Source organism: Ovis aries, chromosome 2, assembly GCF_016772045.2.
Source record: "Ovis aries strain OAR_USU_Benz2616 breed Rambouillet chromosome 2, ARS-UI_Ramb_v3.0, whole genome shotgun sequence".
Lineage (NCBI taxonomy): Eukaryota > Metazoa > Chordata > Mammalia > Artiodactyla > Bovidae > Ovis > Ovis aries.
In genome coordinates, this window is record NC_056055.1 from 52,172,914 (window position 1) to 52,189,868 (window position 16,955).

The 16,955-nt window shown below is 39.9% G+C and overlaps 1 protein-coding gene across 12 annotated transcripts in view; it reads left to right on the plus strand.

Annotated features, from left to right (window-relative positions):
- RNF38 (ring finger protein 38) overlaps nucleotides 1-16,955 on the plus strand; it is a 129,106-nt gene that overhangs the window by 48,619 nt on the left and 63,532 nt on the right. For all 12 annotated transcript variants that reach the window (XM_027964416.3, XM_042243248.2, XM_042243249.2 and 9 more), the window contains exon 2: nucleotides 3,627-3,697. In XM_027964416.3, the coding sequence (XP_027820217.2) occupies nucleotides 3,627-3,697 (71 nt within the window). The remainder of the gene's footprint in view (nucleotides 1-3,626; nucleotides 3,698-16,955) is intronic.

A 16,955-nucleotide genomic window follows, 5' to 3' on the forward strand; every position in this document is an offset into this window, starting at 1 on the left:
AGTCAGGACACTATCACATTCGTCCAGGTGTTAGCTTAGGTAGCAGCGATGAATGATGCTGAGTAGTTATAGTTCAGGCATATTTTTGAAATGGGACCAACAGGATTTGCCAGATCATCAAATGTGGGATGTGAATTAAAGAGAGAAGTTGAGGGAGATGCCAGTGGTTTTGACCAGAGATGCTGGTGAATAGTTGTGCCATGTCCTAAAACTGGAGGTAGGCTTAGAGGACAAGATCAAGAGCTCAGTTTTAGACATGTTATGTTTGAGATGATGCTTAGATATCTAAGTGATATCAAATAGGTAGCAGGGTATAGAAGTCTGGATTTCCTTGGGGTGGGAGGGGGGAGAGCTTGGAAGTTAAAATTTTGGTGTCATCAGCCATGGGACTAGTTGGGATCACTAAAGGAGTGAATATAGATAGAAAAGAGAAGTCTGAGGACTTACCCTTGGGACATTCCAACCTTTATAAATTGGGGAGATGAGAATTGAGCAAAGGGGACACAGTCAGTGATGTAGGAAGCTTTCCTGAGGCCAAGTGAAGAAAGGGTTTCACGAAAGAGAGTAGGGTCAGCTGTTAACCTTCTAGAAGTCTTACACTTTTGTGTTTTACATTTAGGTCTGTGCTCCATTTTGTGAAAAATATGGTCAGTGTCTAGGTTCTTTTTTTTTTCCCTTTGGTATGTGGATGTCTGTTCATTTACTTTTAATGCTCTCTTTTGGAGGAGGTTTCTAAGTTGCTAAATTAGGTATCTTAACCTTCATTTTTCCAGGTTCATGGAGTCCAACTTTTTGACGATGATCCCAAATGGTGGTCTCCCCCACAGTTGTTAGATGGTATTATGTGAACTATTTCCAGCACAGTTTCGTTCTTCTTAGACTATGTCCAGCAGAAACACACATAACATCATACCTTAAATACAAGGGTTTTGCATAACGATAAGACAGGTGTCTGTTTTGGTACCTAATTGAAAGGTATCTAATGTATGCTTATATTTCATCAGTTCTTAGGATTCTTTTCACCAGTCTAATTTTAGTATTGCATGGTATTAGACTAATAGGAGACAGAAAGTATAATTTTTACCAATTTCTGGAGACACATCTACCAAATCTTTGACAGAATAGTTTGTTGTGACTAAATTTGTCATTCTGTATTCTCCCAGGAGATTTTAGTATTTGGAGATATTGTTGTGTATATATATTCTTTCTTCCAAATCATGGTTGTTGACTATTAAATATGTTAACTGTTATTATTAGTACCCGTGGGAACTCTATGGTTTATATTATTCTTATCCGTAATTGAACCTTTTTGGCAACTGGACCTTCTCCCACCTTATCCTTCCCAGAATTGTCATCCAGTGGCAAAAACTTGTTAAGCTTATTAATGTTTCTTTCTTTCTTTTTTTTTTTAATTGGAGGATAATTTCTTTACAATGTTGTGTTGGTGTCTGCTGTACAACAATGCAAATCAGTCATAACTCTCTCTATATGTATCCCCTCCCTCTTGAGACTCCCTCATACCCCCAATAAGTTTATTTCTGAAAAATAGAAATTGATAATAAATATTTGCAAATGCTTTTTCAGCATCTTTTGATGTGATCAAACTTTCTAAGATTGATTCTTATGCTAATACTTTGTTGATAGATTTTGTTGAATTAATTAAGGAATCAGGCTTTTCTAAGACAGACGAGCAGATCATGGTGACATACTTACTATATCATATGCAGTCAGTGTGCTCCAATATATACGCTTAACTATGTTCAGCATTTTTATTCTTGTGTTTGAGGTTAATTTGTTTTCTTATTTTAATCCTGTTTGTATTTTATAATCAGTATCATATAAAATGGGAGACAGTGGTTTATATTAGGAAGTTAGGAATGTCACTGGGATTATTGAATCTGTACATTTGAAGAAATTATGTTACATTTATCTAGTAAGGACTTTTTTGGCCATACTGCGCTTGTGGGATCTTAGATCCTTGGCCAGGGACTGAGCCTGGGCCCCTGGCACTGAAAGTGCTGAGTCCTAACCACTGTGCCACGAGGGAATTCCCTTAAGACTTTTTATCCTTTATAACTTTTAATAATTTTCTCTGTTATTGCCAATTATATTCTCATTTTCTTTTATGAATATATAAGGCTAATATATGATAAAAGTCTGTCTTTAAAGTCTAAAGAGTTATTTCAGTAAGTGCAAAATAAAAATTTTTAGTATTAAGAAAATGTGTCAGAGTTTAGTTGGTAGCATTCTTTCTCAAGGATGTGGAATACTAGGACATCTGAAATGATGACATTGTCAGTTTTATAAAATATGGTACCTATCAGTGTAACGTCCACAGGAATGACAGTGGGGTATCTTCTTAGGTTCAGCTAAACACTTGCACATTCAGACTGCTAAAGCCACAGTAGTTCTCACTTGGCAACACTATTCAGAAGGATATAGGACAGAAACTGTAACTCGTCTGTTAGATAAACTGTCAGACAGTGGGAGTCCATGCAGCAGTTCATTCTTTCTGAAGTACTCTTCTCACAGCTGAGGCTCCAAGGGATAAGATCCACGTGGGGTGGTGCAGGGAACTCCGTGGGCATGGTTTCCAGGGTCTTTTGCCAGGGACATACGTGCCTAATTAATTACATATCGCCACATTCAGAAGTTCAAGAACATGGCTTCCTACATTCCGTCTGCTTCCAGTCCAGATGCCGTTTACTAATTTGGTAGTTTCTGTCATAAACACTGTTGCCAGATAACATAGGTGGCGTGCTATCTTAATCAGGTTCACAAGCATTAACCCAAGGTTAAATTCTTACATATTAGGAGAAGGGGTTTTGCTCATTTTGGTCCACAGTCATGCTTGCTGATTTTTTCACTTATGCCTTCTTGTTTTATACAGTATCATCTTTTCTTACTCCAAGATTATTTTTTAAATTGGCATTTTCTTTTAAAATTGGTTTTATATAGATCTTGAGTCATCATTTTCTGTATGGTGAGGTAGAAACTAAAACTTTTTTCAGATGGCTCGTCAGTTGTTCCAGTCATTTATTGCATGGTCATCTGTTTTCCTATTGGTTAGAAATGTCACTGTTGTCATAGAGCAGTTACTAGGAGATAGTTCTTCAAGTTAACAAATGGTTGGGTATATTAAAAATGTATATTTTTTAAAGTAATAAAAACCTGCTTATAATTGTGTGATTGTGTATTAGATTGTGTTACTTGTATGCTGAGAATTTATAGTGTCAGTTTTTTTCCTTAAAGCAAGTATATGTAGTCTAAAAATCAGTATTCTTTTTTCTAAACAGAAGTTTGCCTTATTGAAGGCTGTTTTGCTTATTTAGATGGCCTTACTCAGAAAATTAACCACTCAGTGTAGTGGAAAGTGGTGAATTAAGGGTTTGAATAATGGGGTTCTGATTTCAGACCTGCTGTTTCACTGACTGCTCCTTTGTGCAAGTCAGCCTGTCTATGTTTTGTTTTGCTCAAACTGCTCGAATAACAATCCCTATCCTGCCTGTTTCCGAGTATTGTTGAGAATTAGATGGGATGATAGATATAAAAGCACATGTAATTGGTAAAGCAGGTTAAATGTAAGGAATTATTGCATCTTAACTTTTCCTCCCTTTCTCTTGTAGGTAGTGTTGGTGCTTCTTTTCAGTGCCAGTCCATCCATCACGACCACATTTGTCATGATGACAGTGACAAGGTGAGGTCCGTGTTGATGTCTACAATGTTGAAAATGCATGCTGCCCTGTATCACTGAATTCACTTGCATAACTCGGGATGTAGAGGCAGGAGAGTGTGACTTGGGGGGCACAGTGTTGAGATACAGAGGGCCTTTCTGGTTTGTTGCTGCGTTGTTAGACTGCTCCAGAAAACTTGCAGGTAATTCCAGGAGGTGGGCTGGACTCCTGATAACCCTTCCATTTCCTTACCCCCATTCCTGTCTCTGTCACTGCACTTCCTCTTTTCCTGAACAGCCTGGATGGATTATCTTAATATCCGAACAGGTGTTTCCAAAACTGATAACTATCTCAGCAATTTGTGTGTGTTTCCAATTTGAAATATCTTCCACATTCCAGTTTGGTCTGTTTTGTAGTTGACTATATTATGGCTTCTTCTTATACTTACTTTTTTTTTTTTTTTCACTCCGTTTCCAAAGCCCAATTTAAATATTGAGGATTGAGAATGGAACCTGTCTGATTCATGCCAAAAAAACCTGCTTTAGGCTTGTTTTGTTTATTTTTAAATCAGGTCCAGTCTTTTGGTATTTTGCTTCTGTTCTTTTATCTCTAAAGAAACTGATCTTTGGGGGCTTTTCAGTACTCACGAGCACCCATGATGGCCCAGGCCTTGACGTGGATACTAACGTGGGCTTGGTGTCTGGAACCTCTGGCTGCTGATATTGGAAGGGCTTAAATTCAGTCTTTTCCATCATCAGTTTCCAGTGGTTTCCCTCCCATTTCCTGTGTCTTGTGTACAGGAATGTATCGCTCCCTTGGTAGTTTCCCCAGGCAGACCAATCCAAGTGATGTTTTTCTCTGCTGTTTTAATCAAGATCCTCCTCCCTCATCCTGTTGGAGCTTGATCAAGAAGTTGGTTGAACATTGTGATTTTCCAAATGGCCTTTGTTCTGTGTGTTGATCTCTCTATGAGCTTTGCTCAGTCAGATTTTGGTCTGTTTATGGAGAGAGTGGTATACTTTTAGTATTCCAGATTCTCTCTTATTATGATAGTAATCCAGAGGCATGGGGTTAACTTTTAACTTCTTTCAGAAGCAAGCCTCTGAAAGAGACTTCCAGACTATATAGTTAGCTCCCTAAAATGTAGTATATCACAGATTTTAGAAATAAGCGTCTGAAAATAAGACCAATGATAGAGACAAAAGGCAAAGTCACTTTAGGTCAGTAATACTATGAGCCATTGTGTTACATAATTGTAAAGATGTGTGGGGTTTACATTTTCTTTCCCCTACTCAGTATGATATGCCTGTATCCATGGTTCACTTGCAGTGGAGAAGCCAGGTTTAGAGTCTAGAGATGAGATTTCTGTCCACCTCTGCCACATGTTGTCTACTTTAAAATGATTTTCTTCCTAATTTCTGAACCTTTGTATGACTGATTTTGTGCTTTTAGGATGGGGTCTCTCCTGAAATACATGGGGAAAGGGAAGAGAAATTTGAGGGATTTTGTCACTTGACCAGCCTATCAAAGAACTGTCAGAAACTGCTCTGCTCTCCTCTCTCTCCTGTCTACCATGCATATATTTATGATTGTCTCCCAGAGGGAAATGGGGAGAATGGATCAGGATCTCTTGAATATATTTATAATTTATTCAACTGAGTCAGTCAGCAAATAATATTTGTTGATTGGCAGCTATGTTTCTAGGCACTTAGGGAATACATCAGGATATAAAACAAATAAAGATTGCTGTTTTTTCATGAATGTGCAGTCTGACTGGAAGGGGGACAGGCAATTAAACTTAATATGTTGTACAGTATGTTACAGTAAGCACAGTGGGTTGCAGAAAATGTACAGCAGAATAAGTGGGATGAGGACCACCAAGAATTGGATGGTACAGATTGCAGCTTTGAATAGGATCGTTAGACATCATTCTGGGAAGGAGAGTGGTAGATAGGATAAGAATCAGATCATTATGTTTGTAGCAGCTTCTGACTTCTTTCTTTCTATAATAAATGGATATTGGTTTTGCAAAGCAGCAATGAAATGTGCTCCCTGATACATGCCACCTGGATTATGTATTCTTTTCTCTCTCTCTCTCTGAAAATTGACAGGATTATAGAGCACAGCTAATTCAACCCTGTTTTTAAAATAAACTTGGAAGCTGTAATCCCAGCAGAGAAAAGACTCCCATTCCAGGGAGTCACCCTGGAGTGCTGGGGCTAGACCAGTTCTTCTATCCTTGATATAAGCCATGTAAAATAATTGGTTATTTCTGAACACATTTTCAAAACACATTGATGCTTACTATCCTCACTTAACTTTCAGGCATGGTTCATTTCTCAGATTTGGAAACAAAAGTTGATGTTTTTAAAAGTTGTCTGAATTTTAACTAATGCATGTGTGATGGAGGTGAAACCAAGGAGTAAAAGGGCCATTTGTTGTACGTCCCTTCTATAGCCTTGCAAGTGGCAAGCCCTCAAATTCCATGATTGAGCTTGTTTTCCAACTTAAGTTTCTCTGCTGCTGTACCTCAGCTTGACAGAGCTGGAAGGAGCTGACTGCAGCTCTGAGGTTTACTGTTGAATACTGTGAGTTACAGACTTTCATGTTCAGTTTATATTGGGCATAACAATTCACACAAAGCCCTCTAGGAATATTTTTATATTCATTTGTAATGTCATATCCCATAACTTCCAAGTAGCAAACATCAATTATATATTTGAGTACCTACTGTTTTAGGCATTGGAGACAAGTACAGTGAACAAAACAGACAGGAGTCCGTGCTCTTAAGGAGCTTGCTTTCTCTGTAAATGGTTAGGGAGATGCCAGAACATAATTAAAGGTACTGTTAGTTCATTTGTGTTATGAATAATAATAAATCAGGTAAGGGATATAGAAGTATTTGGAGAAGATTGCCTTCCAAACACCCTTTGAAATAGGGACTGTTTTATTCCCATTTGTAGGTGAGGAATGTGAGACAGATTAAGTAATTTGCCCAAGATCACCCAGTTAGTAAGTAGTAAACAGGGATTCAGACCCAAGCTCCTTAATTCCAGTGTCTGTATTTGACCAACTAAAGAAATCTGTTCCTAACGTCGTTTTACATTCTCAACTCTGACAGGCTCAGAGAAAAACATATCTTCTAGTGAAGGCCCTGGAGAACCACAGTGAACCAAGTCAGTTGGCAGGCAGTTTGGGCCTGTCGGCTTGTTCTTGTCCAGCTCTTTTGACATCCGACAGGATTCATGACTGTTTGTTTCTCCAGGCCTCTCTAACCTGACAGCCCTGCTTCACACTCAGAAACCCCCTCACACTGTGTGCTGCTCTATTGCACTGGTCAGATGTGATGGTGACGACAGAGTTCTTTAAAAGTATAAAGAATAGGGGAAGTATGTGATTGTGATAGCATATGTGTGTCTCACTTAGGTATTGAAATTGACCTAACTCAGCTAATGTACCTGAGATACGTGGGATTAAGTAGTCATCTTCACGGTGAGAACAAGCCTGGCATGGGGGGATAGGTCTGTCCTGAGGATGAGGTAAAACATTGAGTAGTCTGATAAGAGGAGACTTCAGGTGAGAGGAATTCATTTGTAGCCTCAATGGTACACTTTTCCTGCGTGGCCTGGCAGTATGTCTGGGAAAGCTGGCCATTTGAGAGAAGGAAATGGGAGAGTTCTTTCAAAACTGCATGTATGTAAATGGCTGGTCAGAGCAGAAGTCCCTTCTGGACAAAACTTCCTTGTGCTGGCCTTGAGTCCTTTGGTCACGGAAGAAGGCACCAATCCGATTTGTGTACAGTCATCCTACACACACCGCTTTCAGAAAGGTGAGAGATGTGCTGTTCTCTTTCATGATTGCATACTTCCTTTTATCTTTTAAATATTCAGTTTTCTTTAGATACGTGGTGATTAAAAAAAATACGCGGCACTATGTTCAATCCCTCTCCCCAGAAGTTCGTAGCGATTGGAATTTTAGTATTAACAGGGTTTTTAAAGTTATATAGAGTGTTTTTCATCCTTGCAAACAGTGGTTTTTTAGGATATTCAAAGAGTTGTTCCTCTGTCTCCACCGTCTAATTTTAGAACACTTAGCATCACTACCCCCCAAGAAACCCATACCCTTTAGCAGTCAGTCCCCATTATTCCTTCCCCTCAGCCCCTGGCAACCACTAATCTTTCTGTCTCTGTGGATTTGCCTGTTTTGCACATTTCATATAAATAGAATTACCAAAAAATGTGGCCTTTTGTGTCTGGCTTCTTTCACTTAGCGTGATGACTTCATGCTTTGTCTATGTTGCAGCATGATTCAGCACTCCATTCCTTTTTATGGGTAAGTAATATTCCATTGCGTGGAGCTAGCACATTTTGTCTGTCAGTTCCCTAGTTAGTGGATATTTGTTTCTGTGTTTTGGTTATTATGAATAACACTTTTATGAACATTTGCCTGTAAGTATGTTTTTGTTTTTACATGATTTTAACATTTTGAGGAGCGGTCAAACTCTTCCAAAGTGGCTGAACCATTTTGCATTCCAACAAATGCCTGAAGGTTTCAGTTTCTCCACATACTTGCCAATACTCCTTTTTCTTGATTGTCTTTTAAACTACAGCCACTCTAGAGGGTGTGAAGTAGCATCTCATTGTGGTTTTAATTTTCATTTCTCTAGTGACTAACTATGCTGAGCATCTTTTTATATGTTTATTGGCCATTCTTAAATGTCTTCTGGTCAGTTAAAAAATGTCAGTTAAAAGTCTTTTTATTGTTCTTGCCCCTTGTGCTTTAAAACAAAAGAGAGAAAAACAAAACCAAATCTCCCTGTGCCCCATATTATTTAGTTACACGTGTTTATTAGGGAAATAGAAATACATTGTTATAAGTAGATAGATACACCATCTTTCAGTAGATAACGCTCTTAACATGCTTTTTTTTTCCTTTAAATGTTTCTTTGCATTCTTTGCACAGTTAAAACTAAACTGCACTGATTATCTATGGTTGTATAATTAATTATCCTAAAACTTAGTGGTGCAAAGCATATCTCTTAGTTTCTTTCATGGCTCTTGGGCTTTCTGTGTTCAGCTAGGTGGCTCTTGCATGGAATTTCTCATGCATTTGCTGTCAGATGGTGGCTAAGGCTGGGGTCATCTCAATGTCTTCACTCACATGTCTGATGGTTGATGCTGATTGTTAGGTGGGACTTCAGCTGGGGTCCTCAGCATGAGCACCTGTAGGTATCATGGGCTTCCTCACAGTATGGCAGCTTGATTCTAAGAGTGACCAAGAGAACGAGGCAGGTGCTGTATGGCCCTTTATGCCTAACTTCAGAAGTCATAAAGCTTCACTTCTACCATAGTCACAGACCTGCCCAAATTTAAAAGGAGGGAGAATTGATCCCACCACTGGGGAAGAATGTCTACATAATGAGAGAATGAAGGGTGGGAGAACTTATGGTCCTCTTGAAAAGTATAATCTGCACATTATATACACATGAAATATCAATTGGCTGCATAATGTTGCACTGTAAGGATACATGGTAATTTATTTAACTTGTCTATAACTGTGGAGCTTTAGGTCATTTTTTAAAAATTGTGCATTTATTCAGTTTAGTTCAGTTGCTCAGTCGTGTCCGACTCTTTGCGACCCCATGAACCGCAGCACGCCCAGCCTCCCTGTCCATCACCAACTCCCGGAGTCCACCGAAACCCATGTCCATTGAGTCGGTGGTGCCATCCAACTATCTCATCCTCTGTCGTCCCCTTCTCCTCCTGCTCTCAATCTTTCCCAGCATCAGGTCTTTTCAAATGAGGCAGCTCTCCGTATCAGGTGGCCAAAGTATTGGAGTTTCAGCTTCAACATCAGTCCCTCCAATGAACATCCAGGACTGATCTCCTTTAGGATGGACTGGTTGAATCTCCTTGGAGTCCAAGGGACTCTCAAGAGTCTTCTCCAACACCACAGTTCAAAAGCATCAGTTCTTTGGTGCTCAGCTTTCTTTATAGTCCAGCTCTCACACCCATACATGACTACTGGAAAAACCATAGCTTTGACTAGACAGACCTTAGTTGGCAAAGTAATGTCTCTGCTTTTTAATATGCTGTCTAGGTTGGTCATAACTTTCCTTCTAAGAAGAATGTGTCTTTTAATTTCATGGCTACAATCACCATCTGCAGTGATTTTGGAGCCCCCCAAAATAAACTCTGACACTGTTTCCCCATCTTTTTGCCAGGAATTGATGGGACCAGATGTCATGATCTTAGTTTTCTGAATGTTGAGCTTTAAGCCAACTTTCTCACTTTCCTCTTTCACTTTCATCAAGAGGCTCTTTAGTTCTTCTTCACTTTGTGCCATAAGGTGGTGTCATCTGCATATCTGAGGTTATTGATATTTCTCCTGGCAGTCTTGATTCCAGCTTGTGCTTCTTCCAGCCCAGCGTTTCTCATGATGTATTCTGCATAGAAGTTAAATAAGCAGGGTGACAATGTACAGCCTTGATGTACTCCTTTTCCTATTTGGAACCAGTCTGTTGTTCCATGTCCAGTTCTAACTGTTCCTTCCTGACCTGCATACAGGTTTCTCAAGAGGCAGGTTAGGTGGTCTGGTATTCCCATCTCTTTCAAATTTTCCACAGTTTATTGTGACCCACACAGTCAAAGGCTTTGGCATAGTGAATAAAGCAGAAATAGATGTTTTTGGAACTTTCTTGCTTTTTCGATGATTCAGCGGATGTTGTCAATTTGATCTCTGGTTTCTCTGCCTTTTCTAAAACCAGCTTGAACATCTGGAAGTTCACGTATTGCTGAAGCCTGGCTTGCAGAATTTTGAGCATTACTTTACTAGCCTGTGAGATGAGTGCAATTGTGTGGTAGTTTGAGCATTCTTTGGCATTGCCTTTCTTTGGGATTGGAATGAAAACTGGCCTTTTCCAGCCCTATGGCCACTGCTGAGTTTTCCAAATTTGCTGGCATATTGAGTGCAGCACTTTGACAGCATCATCTTTCAGGATTTGAAACAGCTCAATTGGAATTCCATCACCTCCACTAGCTTTGTTTGTAGTTATGCTTCCTAAGGCCCACTTGACTTCACATTCCAGGATGTCCAGCTCTAGGTGAGTGTGAGTGATCACACCTTCGTGATTATCTCGGTGGTGAAGATCTTTTTTGTACAGTTCTTCCATGTATTCTTGCCACCTCTTCTTAATATCTTCTGCTTGTTAGGTCCATACCATTTCTGTCCTTTATTGAGCCCATCTTTGCATGAAATGTTCCCTTGGTATCTCTAATTTTCTTGAGATCTGTAGTCTTTCCCATTCTGTTGTTTTCCTCAATTTCTTTGCATTGATTGCTGAGGAAGACTTTCTTATCTCTCCCTGCTATTCTTTGGAACTCTGCATTTAAATGGGTATATCTTTCCTTTTCTCCTGTGGCTTTTGCCTCTCTCCTTTTCACAGCTATATGTAAGGCCTCCTCAGACAGCCATTTTGCCTTTTTGCATTTCTTTTTCTTGGGGATGGTCTTGTTCCCTGTCTCCTGTACAATGTCATGAACCTACGTCCATAGTTCATCAGGCGCTCTATCAGATCTAGTCCCTTAAATCTATTTGTCACTTCCACTGTATAAGCATAAGGGATTTGATTTAGGTCATACCTGAATGGTCTAGTGATCTTCCCCACTTTCTTCAATTTAAGTCTGAATTTGGCAATAAGGAGTTTATGATCTGAGCCACAGTCAGCTCCTAGTCTTGTGTTTGCTGACTGTATAGAGCTTCTCCATCTTTGGCTGCAAAGGATATATAATCAGTCTGATTTCGGTGTTGACCATCTAGTGATGTCCATGTGCAGAGTCTTCTCGTGTGTTGTTGGAAGAGGATGTTTGCTATGACCAGTGCATTCTCTTGGGAGAACTCTGTTTATTCATTTAGCAAACATTTATAAGTGCCTACTGTATGCCAGGCATACCTGCGTCAACAGAGTACCATGGTGAAAAGACTGACAAAGAAGGTCCTTCTTCGTAGGGCGCTCTTTGTGGAAGGAGCAGAAAATGAACCGTATATTTAAACAAGTAAATAATCAGATACTGTAAAGTACTGTGCAATTAGTTGAGCAGTTGGCTATTCTAGTTAGGTATTGCTGCTGCTGCTGCTAAGTCGCTTCAGTCGTGTCCTTCTCTGTGCGACTCTAGAGACAGCAGCCCACCAGGCTCCCCCGTCCCTGGGATTCTTCAGGCAAGATCACTGGAGTGGGTTGCCATTCCTTCTCCAATGCGTGAAAGTGAAGTCGCTCAGTTGTGTCCAACTCCTAGCGACCCCATGGACTGCAGCCCACCAGGCTCTGCCGTCCATGGGGTTTTCCAGGCAAGAGTACTGCAGTGGGTTGCCACTACCTTCTCTGAGTTAGGTATTAGGGAAGGCCTTTAAGAAGGTGACACTTAGGCTAAGATCTGACAGATGGGAAAGAACAAATCAAGAAAATCTGGGCCATAGAACATTCTAGGGAATGGAAACAGCTAGTGTAAAAGTCCTGATAGAAACAAACAGAAGGAGAGCTGATGTGCTCCAGCAAGGCGCATGAGGGTAGAAGTGGTTGAGATGAGGTTGAAGGGATGGGTACAGATGAAACTAGTGGATCTTGGTGAGCCAGGGAAAGAAGTGTAGATTTTATTTTGCCTATATGGGAAGCCTTTGGAAGGTTTTAAGCAAAGGAGTGACATTATATATTCTTTTACAGTATCCCTTTTGCTGCTGTGATAAGAATTTTTAAAAATTATTGTAAAATCTGCAACACAAAATTTACCTTCTTAACCATTCATTTAGGTGTACAGCTCAGCAGTGTTAAGTACATTCACATTGTGCAGCCAATCCCTAGAACTCTTTTACATTGCAAAATGAAAGCTATATTCATTACACAATAACTTACTCTTCTCCTCCTAAGCTCTGGCAATCACTCTTCGACTTTGTCTCTTAATTTGAGTGCTGTATGTCCCTAATATAAGTGAAGTGATATAATAGTTGTCTTTTTGTGACTGACGTAGCATAATGTTGTCAACATTCATCCATGTTGTAGCATGCTTCAGAACTTCCTTCCTTTTAAGGGCTGAATAATATTCCGCTGTATGTGTATAGCACATTTTTAAAATTCATCCATGGATGGCCACTTGGGTTACTTCCATGTTTTGGCTATTGTGAATAATGCTGCTAGGACCCTAGGTGTACAGATACCTCTTTTAGACTCTGTTTTCAACTCTTTGGGGTATGTGCCTAGAAGTGGAATTGCTGGATCTTTTTTCCCGCTATTTTTAATGTTTTGGCGAACCGCTATTCCATTTCCTGAAGTGACTGCACCATTTTACATTCCCACCAAGAGTGTACAAGGATCCCAGTTTGTCCACATCCTTGTCAACATTTTTCTGTTTTTGTTTTTTGTTTAATAGTAGCCTCCTAATGAGTGTGAGGTAGTATCTCATTTTGATTTGCATTTTCCTCCTGACTAGTGATGTTGAACATATTTTCATGTGCTTATTGGACATTTGAACTTCTTTGGAAAAACACCTATTTCAATCCTTCATCAATTTTATTATCAGGTTTTGGTTTTTGCTTGGTTGTAGTTCTTTATGTATGTGTGCTTGTGTGCTAAATCGCTTCAGTCGTGTCCAGCTCTGCAACCCTGCGGACTGTAGCCTGCCAGGCTGCTCTGTCCATGGGATTCTCCAGGCGAGAACTCTGGAGTGGGTTGCCATGCCCTCCTCCAGGGCATCTTCCCAACCCAGGGATCAAACCTACCTCTGTTACGTCTCCTGCATTGGCAGCAGGTTCTTCACCACTAGCGCCACCTATAGTTCTTTATATATTCTGGATATTAACCTCTTATCAGATATGACTTGAAAATATTTTCTCCTATTCTATAGGTTCCCTTTTCACTCTGTTGCACTGATGTTTTTATTTTGAAGTAATCCAAATTTATCTGTTTTTTTCTCTTGTTACCTATGAGTTTCAGAATGGGATCTTCCTTATATGTATTCTAAGATTATACTGGTTTTCTTTTGTTGGAATAAGGAAAAGGGACTTCCTGGTCATCCAGTGGTTAAGATTCCGCACTTCCAATGCAGGAATCATGGATTGGATCCGTGGTTGAAGAACTAAGATCCTGAATGCTGCAGGGTGGCCAGAAAACAAACAACAAAAGATTTAAGGAAAAGGCAGAAAATCTGATGAGAAATTCATAATTACTAAAGAAATATGATTTCCAAGTTCAGTTGGCTAACGAGCAAATTCTACCAAACATTTAAAGAAGGCACATCACCAATCTTATAGAAACTCTTGTAGAGAACAGAAAAAGAATACTCCAGGATTCATTTTCTGAGGCTAGCATAATATCTGTGACAAGACTTGATAAGGATGTTACAAAGATGAAAAGTAACAGCTAATCTCACTTAAGAACACAGATGTAAAGATTGCAAGCAAAATATTAGCAAAGCAAATCCAACAGTGTATAAAAAGAGTAGCACAATATGGTGATGGTTTCATAGGAATGTAAAATCGGTTTAACCTCCAAAAAGCAATGTAATTCACCCAGCAACAGAAATTCTGTGATTATCTAACAGATACAGAAAATTTTGATAAAATTAAATATCCATTTTAGGGTAAACTTTTAACAAATTTAAAATAAAATAAACCTCCCTTGATTTGCTAAAGGGATCTACCAAAAACCTACTGCCAACATCATACCTAAAGGTGAAATGTTGGAAGCTTTCTAGTTTTGGAATAAGACAAAAATGCATGTTCTCACTGTATCTATTCAGCATTGTACCGGGAGTCCTAGCCAGTGCAGTAAGACAAGATAAGAGGAAAACACGTTGAAAAGATAGAAATTGAATGGTTATCTTGTGCCAATGGGATTATATGTGTAGGAAAGGCAAAAAAAATTAAGAAAACTATTAGAATTAATAATTATGTATAAAACTTAGAATAAACCCAAGAACAAATGTGCAAGATCTTTCCAGAAATCTGTGAAGCATTATTGAAAAAATTAACAACTCAGGTAAATAAATGATGCATCTTACTTGCAGTTTGAAGATTTAATAATATAAAGATATCAATACCATCTAATTCATCTAATTCATCTCGAGATCAATGTGAAAGTCGCTCAGTCGTGTCCTACTCTTTGTGACCCCATGGACTATACAGTCCATGGAATTCTCCAGGCCAGAATACTAGAGTGGGTACCCTTTCTCTTCTCCAGGGGATCTTCCTAACCCAGAGCGATATCTGCATGGCAGGTGGATTCTTTACCAGCTGAGCCACAAGGGAAAGCCCAATAAAAAATTCTCAGCAGTTATTTCCATGTATTAGAATGTTAGGACACCAGGGTAGACCAATGACCACACGCATTTGAAGTAACTGCAATATTTTCCTCTTTGGTAAGCAACATATATTGGTATATTTTTATTTTAGAAGTTGAGGGGACTTAAATGACCTAGATAACCCAGGAGGAACTTTTTAGTAGTCATTTACGGTTTTCACTTCTGTCATGAAAACCAATTTTTTAAAAAACCAATTTTAAAGGGCAGTCTTGGAGTCAGAATTCTCAAAAAGCGCTTACTACAAGCAACTACTTTTCCTGCAAGTGCTATACTGTTCCCTAGCCACATGTGGCTGTTTATGCAATCCTGGTTAATTCATTAGTTGCACTAGCCCCATTTCAAGTCCTCATTCAGTGGCCATGTATATGTAGATAATGGCTACCTTTTGGATGCTGCTGCAGATGTTGAACATTTCTATCATTGCAGAAAAATCCACTGGACACCTCTCCAACAAGGTTCCCTACCTTTTTGTACAGACTCCAAGTAAAATTTTAGGTGGACCAGGGAAGAGCAACTGCTCCAGTATAATTTACTCCCTACCACGCTAGGTGGTCGGTTGCCCACCTTACACCTTAACCCATTCATTGGGTGTTTTCTGGTTTAGAAAATCAGTTAGAAAAAAAAATTGCAGTACAAATTTCAAACTATTTGACCTTGAGATGTGGGAGCATTGTTTACCAGTGGACAGACTTCCTAGATCAAGTCCTCATACCCGGGTTAAGTAAGATCTCAACCATTTAAGAAGGGTTTTCAAGAGTTTGCCTGACAAAGGATTGGCTGAAGCCCAGGGGAAATGCATATACATTTAAGGATTAGGAACCCTGAAGGACTGTAATAGGTTTTTGCCACTGAGATTCAACACTTAAGGAACCTGACTCTTACAATTGGGCAACTTCCGGATGGTAATTTCCCTCCTTGTCCCCACCCCCCTCCTTTTTTCTTTCTTTTTTTCCTGTACTTCCCCCTCTCATTACATACCTGTATACAGTTAAACAAGAAAAGCTGTTTCAGGGTAGTCTGTATTATGTAAGGAAGCTTGTATGACAGATTCTGTTGGAAGATCTGTAATGCCAGGTGAATCCACAGCAGGAGACAGAGGTTAGAAGTGGATTACATTGGATGCACCTAAAGGTGTGGTTGGGATTTATGCGTCTGTACTATGAAATGAGAGGCGGGGACCTTAAAAGTTTTGATGTAAAGCCTTCCAAATTGCCTTGCTTTGGAAGACTGGCAGAGAGGGCTTTGAGGGGGAAGAGTGGCTAGATAACAGGGCTACATAATAGGGGTGTGGGGCTGGGGGAGGGGATGTGTTCATGGGGGCCTATTATCTCATTCTAGCTTTTCTCTGGAGAAGGCAATGGCACCCCACTCCAGTACTCTTGCTTGGAAAATCCCATGGACAGAGGAGCCTGGTAGGCTGCAGTTCATGGGGTCGCTAAGAGTCGGACACGACTGAGCGACTTCACTTTCGCTTTTCACTTTCATGCATTGGAGAAGGAAATGGCAACCCACTCCAGTGTTCTTGCCTGGAGAATCCCAGGGACAGGGGAGCCTGGTGGGCTGCCGTCTATGGGGTCGCACAGAGTCGGACACGACTGAAGCGACTTAGCGGCAGCAGCAGCAGCAGCAGCAGCAGCAGCAGCTTTTCTTTGTTAGGAGTTGTAAAAGCCTATGATATGATTACTGGAACTTTGAGTTCAGCAGTTGCTAAGTACCTGCTGCTGTGTTTCATGCTGTAGGTTTGGACTTTAGGGTTATAGTCAGAACAGTCTGATCGCTGAGTCTGACACGGGAGACAAATGTATTCAAATAATTGCCATTTTGTGTTATTCATACATAGAGGTTCAGAGGATCCTGGAACATCATTTTAGTCTGGTTCCCTAATTTTCTACCGGAAGCAGCTTTGACCCAGGGTAGACTGGTTTGAGTA